Source organism: Nycticebus coucang, chromosome 13 (genome assembly GCF_027406575.1).
Source record: "Nycticebus coucang isolate mNycCou1 chromosome 13, mNycCou1.pri, whole genome shotgun sequence".
In the NCBI taxonomy this organism is placed as follows: domain Eukaryota; kingdom Metazoa; phylum Chordata; class Mammalia; order Primates; family Lorisidae; genus Nycticebus; species Nycticebus coucang.
This window is the reverse complement of record NC_069792.1, coordinates 78,838,472-78,852,867: the sequence shown is the minus strand read 5'-3', so window position 1 is coordinate 78,852,867 and position 14,396 is coordinate 78,838,472. Positions and strand designations below refer to the sequence as shown.

The 14,396-nt window shown below is 40.0% G+C and overlaps 1 protein-coding gene across 1 annotated transcript in view; it reads right to left on the bottom strand.

The window, feature by feature from the left end:
- The window catches only part of SLC30A8 (solute carrier family 30 member 8), a 42,069-nt gene that overhangs the window by 9,391 nt on the left and 18,282 nt on the right, over positions 1-14,396 (bottom strand). Inside the window, exons 3-4 of the mRNA XM_053559312.1 lie at positions 12,849-12,995; positions 9,165-9,318 (exon numbers count right to left, since the gene is read on the bottom strand). Coding sequence (XP_053415287.1) covers positions 9,165-9,318; positions 12,849-12,995 — 301 coding nt within the window. The remainder of the gene's footprint in view (positions 1-9,164; positions 9,319-12,848; positions 12,996-14,396) is intronic.

Below are 14,396 nucleotides of genomic sequence, written 5' to 3'. Positions count from 1 at the left end.
AACAGCAAAGCTGAATTCAAAAACCTATGCTATAGTTAAATAGGCTAAGAGGGAAAGGAAGATTTCAGGAGAGAAAACTTAGCTCACAGTAGCCTTAAGGCTCGGCCTGTAACCTTTGTCTTAGTATCCCATCACAACTTCCACTAAATTTCTGTCCTGATTTTGGGCCCCCAAAGAATAGATTTGTTCTCCAATTGCAGTTCCGATATCTCTCTATTCAGACAACATACCATCTAGCAGCCCTTGAAACCTACAATCCCAGTTCTTGAAGAAAACATTATAGTCACTCAGCATTTTTATCCATAAATATCTATTTGCAGAGTATTTCAACTGCCTTGCCTTTCTAAGTGTAAAAAACACCTGCAATGTTAAAGGTCAGTGTTCAAAAGCAGTTGCTGTGGAAAGAAACTTTAGATGGTGTCTATTTAGAAAATCAAACCCAATCATTGAGGTCTCGGATGGATGCAGTATTGGCAAGGAATTGCCTCCGTCATTGTGTAGCATTGACACAAGGTATGCAACATGTGCGACTCTTGGGAAATTACAATTTTTATTCTTTCTGCTTCCTTGAGGAAATATTGTTCTCCTTCAGCAAAGATAATGTTGTTGACCCCTAGTCTGCAGGATGCATGCTCTGCCTATTTGTCTCCTGGAGCTGATTCATTTGCATTCATCTGCTCACACTTTTTCTTCCAGTGCCAATGTACAATATATTTTCTAGTTAACTGGTTGGAGATAGGGATCTAGTCGGTGACAGCAGACCAAACTACATTCTTCTTATTGTTTAGCTCAGAGATGTTGAGCAGTGGTCCAAGAGGTGAGGAACTGAGTTGGAAAGTGGCAAGCCAGACAGGTAGATGGTAAATAGATGCTACCCACATGAGTAGCCCGCTGCAGTTGTAACTAATCACCCGGAGCCTTAGTGGCTTAAAACAACAAATGTATTGTCTTATATTTGTGGAGGTCAGTGGGTTTATAGGACTGTGTTTTTCCCGGAAGCTTTAGGAGGGAATTCATTTTCCTATCATTTTCAGCTTTGAGAGGTCATGTACCCTGTTTCCCCGAAAATAAGACATCCTCCGAAAATAAGACCTACTTACAGGAAAGATAAGACGTCCCCTGAAAATAAGACCTAGCACATCTTTGGGAGCACACCTTAAAATAAGACACTGTCTTATATTCGGGGAAACAGGGTAGATCCCTTGGCTCCAGGCCCCTTCTCCATCTTCAGTTCCCACAGTGCAGAAGCTTCTGTCTTATCTGCCTTCTGTCTCCCTGTTATCAGTACCATTGTGGCTACATACCCCCAATAATCAAGGACAATCCCCTCATCTTAATATCCTTCATCAAATTTGCAAAATTCCTTTCACCATGTAAGTCAACCTATTTAGAAGTTCCAAGGATTAGGATGTGGAAATCTTTGGGGGTTAGGAGAAGATCATTATTCTGTCTACCATACTTGATAGGTGGATAGATGGATGGATAGATAGATAGATAGATATGATATATAGATATAGAAAGATGATAGGTAGATAAAGATGTTAGATATATAGATAGATGATAGCCAAATATAGATGGATTATAGATAGATATAGAAAGACAGATAGATAGAGAGGCGGAGCAAGATGGCAGCCGAGTAACAGCTTCCTTGCATCTGGGCACCGTGAGTCTGGGGAGATAGGACTCCAGGCATCTCTGGCTGGTGGGAACTGCCTATCATCACTCCTATGAGGATACAGGGAGTCAGCGAGAGACTTCTGGACCCCAAGAGGAGGACTAAAACCGTGGAAAACCGGCAAGTGGTCGCGGGTGTTCAATCTGTCTAAACCCGCCCACAACTGTAAGTTCAGTAGCAGCGAGACTGCAAACCAGAAAGGCCTTACCTGTGAACTGTTTTGGTGTCCTTGGACTTGGCACTGAGTTGAACTGCCTTGGGGAAGGCCTGAGCGGGAGTGCGGAGAACTTTGGCCGTTGTCTATGGCCCCAGTCTGAGCCGCTGAGCCAGACAGAGCTAATAGTGTTTGGCGGTGGGTCACACGGATCCATTGTCAGTGATCTGCCCCGGCAAGCTCCGCCCTCAGGGTCGCAGAGCTAGAAACGGGTGGGAGCTGGTAACCCAGCAACCAAGTAGCCTAAGGGTGGGGTCTGAGCCGCCTTGCAGCCCTAACCCTCAGGGGCAGAGTGAGACCAGTTTTGGCACACTGGGTAAGTGGATAGCCACTTCAGCAGCGATTCCAGCGAGAAAGCTGGGAAAGCTTCTGCTCAGCAAGTTTACAAGTTCAAAGTGCCTTTTAAGTAGGCTGAAGAGAGATTTAGGGTGTCTACCTGCTGGGGTTTGAGAAATCAGCAGCCTCCAGTCGTATCAGAACTCTGACTAATATCTCATACCCCAGAAGACCACGTGTTGCCCAGACAATATTCAATAACATATACAAACTGCTTTCTTTTTGGTTGTGTATTTTTTTCTTTTTTTTTTTTTTGTTTGGTTGTTTTTTTTGTTTGTTTATTTTGACGTTGCTGATGTTCTTTTGTTTTTTTAATTTCAATCTTTTCCACACAGATCCCTTTTTCTTTCTCAATTTTCCTAGTTTAATTATAATTTCCCATTGCTGCCTTTTTTAATAACTTCAACTTCATTTTTGCTAGTGTTTCTACCGATATAATTTGGTTTTTCACCCAATTTTATCCCTGTAAAGTTTTCTGTTTGCTTGTTTTGGTTTGATTTATAGCATTTTTGTCTTTCCTCTCTACTTGGTGGAGGTGGGGTACTGTGTCTGACCGGGTTAGCAAAGAGCTGCTGACCTCAAGGGAACCATGCAACTGGGCACCCCCAGAAGGTGGGGTTTTTTAAGGTTGTGTCAAAGTACCCTACAGTACACCTATATTGCCCTGTCTCCCTCTTTCTGTGCCTCTCTTCTTTTTGTCAATATTCCTTATACCCACCCCCTCTCCTTTCTCTATCTTTCTTTTTTTCTTATCACTCGGTCCTCCTTTCTTTCATCCCCTTTTTTTTGCTCTTCAACCTTCTCACCCTTCTGGTCCTGTAACCCTTAGTCCACAGGCACAAGAACTTAAAGAGCAAGAGGAAGTGAAAGGAAAATTAGGGCAAGGAAACAGATAAAAGAAATCACTCATGAGGAAGACTCAGCAGAAAACTCCAGGCAACATGAAGAACCAGTCTAGAACAACCCCACCAAGGGACCATGAGGTAGCTACTGCAGATGATTCCACCAGTATAGAAATGTTAGGAATGACAGAAAGGGAATTTAGAATACACATGTTGAAAACAATGAAAGAAATGATGGAAACAATGAAGGAAATTGCTAATAAAGTGGAAAATAACCAAAAGGAAATCCAAAAACAGAATCAAATAAGAGATGAACGTTATGAAGAATATAAAAAGGATATAGCAGACCTGAAGGAACTGAAACAGTCAATTAGGGAACTTAAAGATGCAATGGAAAGTATCAGCAACAGGTTAGACCATGCAGAAGAAAGAATTTCAGAGGTAGAAGACAAAGTTCTTGAGATAACTCAGACAGTAAAAGAGGCAGAAAAGAAGAGAGAGAAATCAGAACGTTCACTGTCAGAATTATGGGACTTTATGAAGCGTTCCAACATACGAGTTATAGGAATTCCAGAAGGGGAAGAAGAATGCCCCAGAGGAATGGAAGCCATACTAGAGAATATTATAAAAGAAAATTTCCCAAACATCACCAAAGATTCTGACACACTGCTTTCAGAGGGATATCGGACCCCGGGTCGCCTCAACTCTAACCGAGCTTCTCCAAGACACATTGTGATGAACCTGTCCAAAGTCAAGACAAAAGAAAAGATTCTGCAAGCTGCCAGGAGTAAGCGCCAGTTGATCTACAGGGGCAAATCCATCAGAGTGACCGCAGACTTCTCTAATGAAACTTTCCAAGCAAGAAGACAATGGTCATCTACCTTTAATCTACTTAAACAGAACAATTTTCAGCCCAGAATTCTGTACCCTGCTAAGCTAAGCTTCAAAATTGACGGAGAAATCAAATCATTTACGGATATACAAACATTGAGGAAATTCACCACAACAAGACCAGCTCTACAGGGAATACTTCAACCTGTTCTGCACACTGACCACCACAATGGATCAGCAGCAAAGTAAGAACTCAGAAATCAAAGGACAGAACCTAACCTCCACACTGATGCAAAAGATAAAACTAAGCAATGGACTCTCACCAAATAAGACGAATAGAATACTACCACACTTATCAATTATCTCCATAAATGTTAATGGCTTGAATTCCCCACTGAAGAGACATAGATTGGCTGACTGGATTAAAAAACACAAGCCATCCATTTGCTGTCTGCAAGAAACACACCTGGCTTCAAAAGACAAATTAAAGCTCCGAGTCAAGGGTTGGAAGACAATTTTTCGGGCAAATGGAATTCAGAAGAAAAGAGGAGTTGCAATCTTATTTTCAGATACATGTGGATTTAAAGCAACTAAAGTCAAAAAAGACAAAGATGGTCACTTTATATTGGTCAAGGGAAAACTACAACAAGAAGACATTTCAATTCTAAATATTTATGCACCCAATTTAAATGCTCCCAGATTCTTGAAGCAGACCTTACTCAGTCTGAGCAATATGATATCTGATAATACCATCATAACAGGGGACTTTAACACACCTCTTACAGAGCTGGACAGATCCTCTAAACAGAAATTAAACAAAGATGTAAGATATTTAAATGAGACCCTAGAACAACTATGCTTGATAGACGCATATAGAACACTCCATCCCAAAGATAAAGAATATACATTCTTCTCATCACCCCATGGAACATTCTCCAAAATTGATCATATCCTGGGACACAAAACAAATATCAACAGAATCAAAAGAATTGAAATTTTACCTTGTATCTTTTCAGACCATAAGGCACTAAAGGTGGAACTCAACCCTAACAAAAATGCTCAAGCCCACCCAAAGGCATGGAAATTAAACAATCTTCTGTTGAATAACAGATGGGTGAAGGAAGAAATAAAACAGGAAATCATTAACTTCCTTGAGCATAACAACAATGAAGACACAAGCTACCAAAACCTGTGGGATACTGCAAAAGCAGTTTTGAGAGGAAAATTCATCGCTTTAGATGCCTACATTCGAAAAACAGAAAGAGAGCACATCAACAATCTCACAAGAGATCTTATGGAATTGGAAAAAGAAGAACAATCTAAGCCTAAACTCAGTAGAAGAAAAGAAATATCCAAAATCAAATCAGAGATCAATGAAATTGAAAACAAAAGAATCATTCAGAAAATTAATGAAACAAGGAGTTGGTTTTTTGAAAAATTAAATAAAATAGATAAACCATTGGCCAGACTAACTAGAAATAGAAAAGTAAAATCTCTAATAACCTCAATCAGAAACGATAAAGGGTAAATAACAACTGATCCCACAGAGATACAAGAGATCATCTCTGAATACTACCAGAAACTCTATGCCCAGAAATTTGACAATGTGAAGGAAATGGATCAATATTTGGAATCACACCCTCTCCCTAGACTTAGCCAGGAAGAAATAGACCTCCTGAACAGACCAATTTCAAGCACTGAGATCAAAGAAACAATAAAAAAGCTTCCAACTAAAAAATGCCCTGGTCCAGATGGCTTCACTCCAGAATTCTATCAAACCTTCAAGGAAGAGCTTATTCCTGTACTGCAGAAATTATTCCAAAAAACTGAGGAAGAAGGAATCTTCCCCAACACATTCTATGAAGCAAACATCACCCTGATACCAAAACCAGGAAAAGACCCAAGCAAAAAGGAGAATTTCAGACCAATCTCACTCATGAATATAGATGGAAAAATTCTCAACAAAATCCTAGCCAATAGATTACAGCTTATCATCAAAAAAGTCATTCATCATGATCAAGTAGGCTTCATCCCAGGGATGCAAGGCTGGTTTAACATACGCAAGTCCATAAACGTTATCCACCATATTAACAGAGGCAAAAATAAAGATCATATGATCCTCTCAATAGATGCAGAAAAAGCATTTGATAAAATCCAGCATCCTTTTCTAATTAGAACACTGAAGAGTATAGGCATAGGTGGCACATTTCTAAAGCTGATTGAAGCTATCTATGATAAACCCACAGCCAATATTTTACTGAATGGAGTAAAACTGAAAGCTTTTCCTCTTAGAACTGGAACCAGACAAGGTTGTCCTCTGTCACCTTTACTATTCAACATAGTGCTGGAAGTTCTAGCCAGTACAATTAGGCAAGACAAGGAAATCAAGGGAATCCAAATGGGAGCAGAGGAGGTCAAACTCTCCCTCTTTGCTGACGACATGATCTTATACTTAGAGAACCCCAAAGACTCAACCACAAGACTCCTAGAAGTTATCAAAAAATACAGTAATGTTTCAGGATATAAAATCAATGTCCACAAGTCAGTAGCCTTTGTATACACCAATAACAGTCAAGATGAGAAGCTAATTAAGGACACAACTCCCTTCACCATAGTTTCAAAGAAAATGAAATACCTAGGAATATACCTAACGAAGGAGGTGAAGGACCTCTATAAAGAAAACTATGAACTCCTCAGAAAGGAAATAGCAGAGGATATTAACAAATGGAAGAACATACCATGCTCATGGATGGGAAGAATTAACATTGTTAAAATGTCTATACTTCCCAAAGCAATCTACCTATTCAACGCCATTCCTATCAAAGTACCTACATGGTACTTTCAAGATTTGGAAAAAATGATTCTGCATTTTGTATGGAACCGGAAAAAACCCCGTATAGCTAAGGCAGTTCTTAGTAACAAAAATAAAGCTGGGGGCATCAGCATACCAGATTTTAGTCTGTACTACATAGCCATAGTGCTCAAGACAGCATGGTACTCGCACAAAAACAGAGACATAGACACTTGGAATCGAATTGAACACCAAGAAATGAAACTAACATCTTACAACCACCTAATCTTCGATAAACCAAACAAGAACTTACCTTGGGGGAAAGACTCCCTATTCAAGAAATGGTGTTGGGAGAATTGGATGTCTACATGTAAAAGACTGAAACTGGACCCACACCTTTCCCCACTCACAAAAATTGATTCAAGATGGATAAAGGACTTAAATTTAAGGCATGAAACAATAAAAATCCTCCAAGAAAGCATAGGAAAAACACTGGAAGATATTGGCCTGGGGGAAGACTTCATGAAGAAGACTGCCATGGCAATTGCAACAACAACAAAAATAAACAAATGGGACTTCATTAAACTGAAAAGCTTCTCTACAGCTAAGGAGACAATAACCAAAGCAAAGAGACAACCTACACAATGGGAAAGGATATTTGCATATTTTCAATCAGACAAAAGCTTGATAACTAGGATCTATAGAGAACTCAAATTAATCCACATGAAAAAAGCCAACAATCCCTTATATCAATGGGCAAGAGACATGAATAGAACTTTCTCTAAAGACGACAGACGAATGGCTAACAAACACATGAAAAAATGTTCATCATCTCTATATATTAGAGAAATGCAAATCAAAACAACCCTGAGATATCATCTAACCCCAGTGAGAATGGCCCACATCACAAAATCTCAAAACTGCAGATGCTGGCGTGGACGTGGAGAGAAGGGAACACTTTTACACTGCTGGTGGGACTGCAAACTAGTACAACCTTTCTGGAAGGAAGTATGGAGAAACCTCAAAGCACTCAACCTAGACCTCCCATTCGATCCTGCAATCCCATTACTGGGCATCTACCCAGAAGGAAAAAAATCCTTTTATCATAAGGACACTTGTACTAGACTGTTTATTGCAGCTCAATTTACCGTTGCCAAAATGTGGAAACAGCCTAAATGCCCACCAACCCAGGAATGGATTAACAAGCTGTGGTATATGTATACCATGGAATACTATTCAGCCATTTAAAAAAATGGAGACTTTACATCTTTCGTATTAACCTGGATGGACGTGGAAGACATTATTCTTAGTAAAGCATCACAAAAATGGAGAAGCATGAATCCTATGTACTCAATCTTGATATGAGGACAATTAATGACAAGGTTATGGGGGGGGAAGCAGAAAGAGGGATGGAGGGAGGGGGGTGGGGCCTTAGTGTGTGTCACACTTTATGGGGGCAAGACATGATTGTAAGAGGGACTTTACCTAACAATTGCAATCAGTGTAACTGGCTTATTGTACCCTCAATGAATCCCCAACAATAAAAAAAAAAAAAAAAAGAAAGAAAGACAGATAGATAGATAGAGAAACAGAGTTTTAAGTTACCTGAATCAGAATATCAAATAGGAAGGAGAAAATTAACACAAAAGGACCAATGCTCTGGGTTTAAAACCCCATTGCCAAATGAACTACTTAAGCAAGAAAGGGCAGACCAATATGGCAAGGGACATGTGACCATCTCCTGTAAGAATGATTTAAAACTGCCTGGATAAGAGAATGGACCAATAGGTAGAAATGAAAGGGAGATTTTAACGAACAGCGTAGGGGAGAATTTTTGTGTTGTTACCATGATGCAAATATATAATAAGATAGACTATTTTTGAGTGAATAAATTAGAAAATAAATTCCTCATGTTTAGTCCTATTAAGATATATGAAATTAATAACCATTTTATGGGGATGTTGCAAATAAGAATTCAAAAGTAGAAGGGGAATTAAATAAATAAATTTTAAGTTACCTCCCAACCCAGCTCTCGGGGGACCCACAATCTGCTTGCCTAATAAAAATCTCACAGGAGTGAAGTCACCTATGCAGCCATCAACATACATGAAAAAGCAGAATAGCTGGCTCAGAGCTCAATTCTGGGTCTATCAAATCTTTGCTCTGCACTACATAATTGGTAATAAATTTACTTTGCTGAGCTTTGGTTTCCTAATCTGTAGATTAGGAGTACAATGAACATTAAACTTAACGTATACCAAAACACCATAGCCTGGTCTCTAGCACACTAGAAGCTTTCAAAAATGGTAGCTAGGAGAAGCCAATATTAAAACAGCCGTTAGCTTAAACTGGCACAACTGGTCTCATTTTCAGCCCTAGAGCCATTCAAACACTTTGAGTTAAAAGAAAAGAAAGACTTTGTCAAGACAGATTTCAAGATAAGCCTCAGGGGTAATAAATTCAGGGATGACTTACACAATGTTGGCTGCCACTGCACAGGCCGAGACGATAATCATCACGGTTGCCTGGATTTGATAATTGGGGTGCAGCAGACGGTCATACGCAAGGTACACCAACACGCCAGTCACTACCCAGATGCACAGGACGGACAGCAGGGCACCAAAGATCTCTAGGGATTCAAACACACAGAAACACCCCACCCCCCACAAAAAAATAACTCCATCACCTGACAGCCAGAAGAGCTTTGCCCTCCCCACTCCCCCCCCCCAAAAAAAATAATGAGGTTTCAAATTAGTTCACTCAATTATTCACAAAGCAAAGGTGTGGATGGATTTTCAAATGAAGGGCATTCATAAAACGCCAGCATCTGAGTTCATTATGCTTCACGTTACCAAGTAATTTCCAGCAAATATTTAGAACATATTAATTGTTGCCTGCCCTCACTGTTTTCCTGGGGGATTTTCATTTAAACAAGTGCTAAAATGATTGAAACTTATTAGGAGATGAAATAATGAGATACAAAGAGTAAAATGTGTTTAGAAACTCTTAATTTCCCCATAAAACCTTTACGACAGAACCTTCAGTGGAATAAAATAGTAAAAAAAAAGAAAGCTTCAGAGGGTACTTGACAAAATGAGTTTTATTTTCCAACCCAGTATATTATAACAAAGAGGTGAGCTCAGAGGCTAATCAGCACTCTAACTGCATTTTAAGAGCAACAGTAAGAAGCAATAGCATCAGAATGGAGACATAGGCATTAATATTTAAAGAAAAGATAGTGTTCAACTTGCCACCAGAGAAAAGCATGGGGTTCCTTAACACCTTACCGTGACGTTAACTCAACCTTGTAGATAGATTCTAAAAGCCCATAAGGTCTAGAAACATTCTGTGAATCAGTGGTCAGGAATAAAAATATTCCGTTAATTTTATTCTTCCTCCTTTAAATGAATCCCATGTATTAAGTCTCCTCTGAAGCACAGTAGTGTTACCTGGTGTGTGGTGATTATTTTCCAGACTTCAGTCATTTATAGACAACTTTCTTGATTTTTGCCATATCCACATGCTACCTGTTTTATTTATTCTTAAAAAAAAATCACTTTTTATACTTAGCTTCTTCCTAAGCAAAGGTATGTTCATGAAATTAGGTATTCGATGTGCTAGTTGATATTTTCTAATACACATTGGGATGTACAATGATTGTCCAGGTGACACTTCAAATCCTCTAATCAACCATGGAACATTCCTCACACTATAGTTTGAAATACTGGTATAGATTTTTAGGGCTTGAGTTCAAGTGTCAAATATATATGGTCCGCCAGTGACAGACTATGTGATATTAGATGAATAACTTAACCCACTTGAGTTTCCTTATCTATAAAGTATGTACTAAAATAATAGAATATAGGTATTACTATAACTAGTTGACATATGCTATGAGTTGAATTGTGTCCCTCCAAAATTCTTATGTTTAAGTGCTAATCTTCAGGACCTCAGACTGTGACCTTATTTGGAAACAGGGTCATTACAGATGAAGTTAGTTAGGAGGCTTCACTACGGTAGGGTCAGTACATAGGTAAGTGTGGCTTCTGCCCTTGTTCGAAGGGGAAATCTGGGCACAGATACAGGGAAAACATAATGCAAATATTAAGCCAGAGCTCTGTAAGCCAATGAATGACTAGATGGCCAGAAAACCCCCAGAAGCCAGGAGAGAAGCACAGCCAGACTTTCCCTCGCAGATCTCAGCTTGATCCCTAACTTCATTTTTCAGAACTGTGAGAAAATAAATTGTTATCACTTAAACTACCTAATTTGTAGTACATTTTTAAGGCAGCCCTAGGAAATGAATGCAACATATAGCAAACACTCCAGGAATTACAATTATATTAGTCTAATCAGGCTATTTAAAACTCTCCTTTGCAAAAGTTTATGAGGACCAGACCCAAGAATTCGGGGTTAGTCAGATACAGAGACTGAATGTGTAGCCATCAAGTTATGTGCTTCCTACCCATGAGAATCCCAATTAGGATATGAAAGTAGAATGTGCCCACATCTAAACCCATGATTAGAGAGATACTGTGAGATAAAAGCTTGGAAGATAAAGCCCAAATACCAACGGTATGAGTCGGATTTAAACACAAGATAACCTGAAGAGTCATAAATCCAGACGTGACTGTTAAAAGGAAGGAAACACATGAGGAACCTGGATAAGTACTGTCATGATTACTAAGAAAACCAGGAGGCTGGCAGGGGTCGTCACGCTGGCCAGGCCACGGTGCAGGTGTGCTGGATTCGCTTGTGTGTCTATAGAGGGACTGCTTAATATGGCAGCCAGTTATCATGCTATTTAACTTGAAATGAAGTAAAATCAAAAATCTGGCTCTTCAGTAGCACTCAGAACATTTCATGTGCTCAATGGCTACATTATGCTCTGTATTATAGAAAATTTCCCTCCTAGCGGAGAGTTCTGTTAAGCAGGTCATAGACGTCCATGGCCAGGATGACAAAGTACAAGTAATCCAAACTCAGACTTCATCTTATGGTTACAAACTATCCCACGTTTACAAAACAGCTTTGACCAATAGTATCAAAAAGGGTCAAGTACACATAAAACTTTATACAGACAGGTGATGTGTGCTCAAAGGTGCATGTTTTCCAAGTGTAGGAAATGGCAAAAGCATTCTCACATCACGTCGTCACAACCTTTATTTATTGTTATTTATAGCTTCATGTCCCTGTGAATGTCAAAGGCAAGGCATTTCAAAGCACTCGTGATGATAAATTGTTTGGTGTGAAACTTAAAAAACCACAGTGCACAGTTGTCGGTGTATCATCTGCAGTCCTGTCTCTGTCTGTGTCTGTGTCTTCACAGAAGGCCCCACCCTTGCTCTGCCCTCAGGCCTCCTTTACACTGATTTTCTCAACTAGTGTGCAAATGTGGAATTCTGACTCTTTGTTCACATGGTTTCCACAAAACATCCAGAGGCTCCTCCAATTGATATAAGGAAACAGACAGAGAGAAGTGGAATTGCACTGCCGGGCAGGGGCTCGTGGGAGAGGGAAGCTTGTAAAAATGAGCCCAAGTAAACAATTCCCAGACAATAAGCCCTTATCATAACCGGAGCTACTTCCTAGACAAAACCAAGTAGTTAATTATGCAGTGAAAGAGTTGCTCCAGAAAAGAAGAAATAAATTTTATTCCTTCCTCTTCCTCCATCTTTTTTTGCTGTTATTGTTGATGGATTGTGGAATTTAGTTAAGCCACTCACTGAATGGCTAAATGCTGTGGGTGAGCGGGAAGACTCCTATTCTATTACCACCTCCACTGTGAGAAGTTCTTCAGTCTTTGCAACTCTCTTGGGGCCTCTCTGCCTTATCCTGCAATATGGCAAAAGCTTTACCCCTCCTGATCTTTCCAGGAATACAGGAACAATATCATGGCTGTTACCACACACAGAGACCCTGGAGTGGTTGCTAAAGTGATGCACAAGTTCCTGTTGTCCCATAGGAGTAGAGGTAGCACCATGAACCTGGCTGTCAGCTGCATTAATACTCAGAAAACACATGGCCACACACACGTTTATTTTACCCGGTACACTTAACATGTGTCTCTAAGCGCTTTGCTTTGCAGCTTCTGTTTTCACCCTTGGTTTAACTTTGCAGCACTAACTCTGCCTTAATTGCTCAATCAATGATCTGTACCTGCTCGGTGCCATCCAAACGTCAGCTGCTTGGATGGTGGCTTCGATGACAGCCACAGGGAGAAGAGGCTGAGCAGGAAACTGGTCAGGTCAATTAGGAGGTGGGCGGCATCCGTGACAACAGCGAGACTCCCGGCGATGTGCCCACCTAGGGGATACAGAATTGCACAGTGGGTTAAGTTCCCAGACTGCAACTAGATTCATCTGCATACTCGCAATAGTTGATGAAAATGTCACTGCCTCACATAACTGTTGAAGAGAAAGAAATCCTCACATTGATTTAATCTACTTCTTCTGCCTATTTGGACAAGTAAAGAAACAGAGACTCAAAGAGTGGATAGGATTTGAACACCTAGAAATAATTTCAAGGGAGAAGCCATTCTTATAACAAAAGTACAGAAGTTGGAAAGTAGGGCGCACATTTGTGGCATAAAGATTAAAAACAGGAACACGAGAAGATGGTCCGGAGGGTGATAGGACTAGATTCAAAGAATCTCTCCATCCACACTGAGGACCTGGACTTGTGTTTGTAAAGCAGATGTTGCAATCTGGCTCACAGATGTGGTTTTATTTGACTTATAATTTTACCACAGTCGTTAGCCCTTCCTTATGCTCTATTAATTTATATTATCCACCTGAATGTGAGATTCTTATAATAAACAGTGAGGAGCAGGAGGGAGAAAGGGCAGGGACCTTCCAATGGGCATCTCGAGTACAACAACAGCCCAGTAAAGTACAAGTGTTGGACACAAACCACCAGAGCCCGCCTTGCTTTGCTCTCCATTGGATGTGCTCTCTCTACACCCTGCTTATTCTCCTTTGAGAAAAGACCTCCAGCCTCCAAAATAGAAGTTAAAGAAAAACCGTGCCCTTTCCTTCCCAAACAGGGTTTGTTATTTGAGAGCAATAACCTTTATTGCTCTTACTATATCTTTCCAGCAAAGAGCTTTTGCTGACTGTTTTTGGTGGCTGTTTATTGCCTCGTGTACGACAAAGCTGCCCAGACTGTCAGCCGTCAGCCCTGCCATCACCAGACTCACCTTGTCTCACCTGATGATTGTAAAAATTCACATAGATGGCTCATAATTGCAATAATCGCCACAGACCATTGGCTCTAGCTGTAGGTAATAATTGGTTTGTCAAGGTTTAATGGGCTGAAGCAAAGTAATCTTCAAGCTTGTGACTGAGCAAAAATTGGAATGATTCATTAGTCAAAAAGCAACATTTTGCTAACAAATCAGCTGTCCTTCCAATTATCTTCTAATGTTGCTCTACCTGCCAAACTTGGTCCTGATGACAAAGCTGTGTTAATAATGCATTATTTCTTGCCCTGAGATGCCATACAGATAGGTAACATGTTGCCATAATAGCAGTGAGGAATGATGATTGCATGTGCTAGGCTGAAATTGTATCTTAAGCCAAAGAAATGAAGTCTTGTAGGGTTTCTATAAAGGACTCAGCTGAATCAGGAAGCACCCAAGAAAGAAAAAGGGCTTACTTTGGAAGAAGCATATTAATATGGAGACCTAGGAACTGAGAACCATTTGCA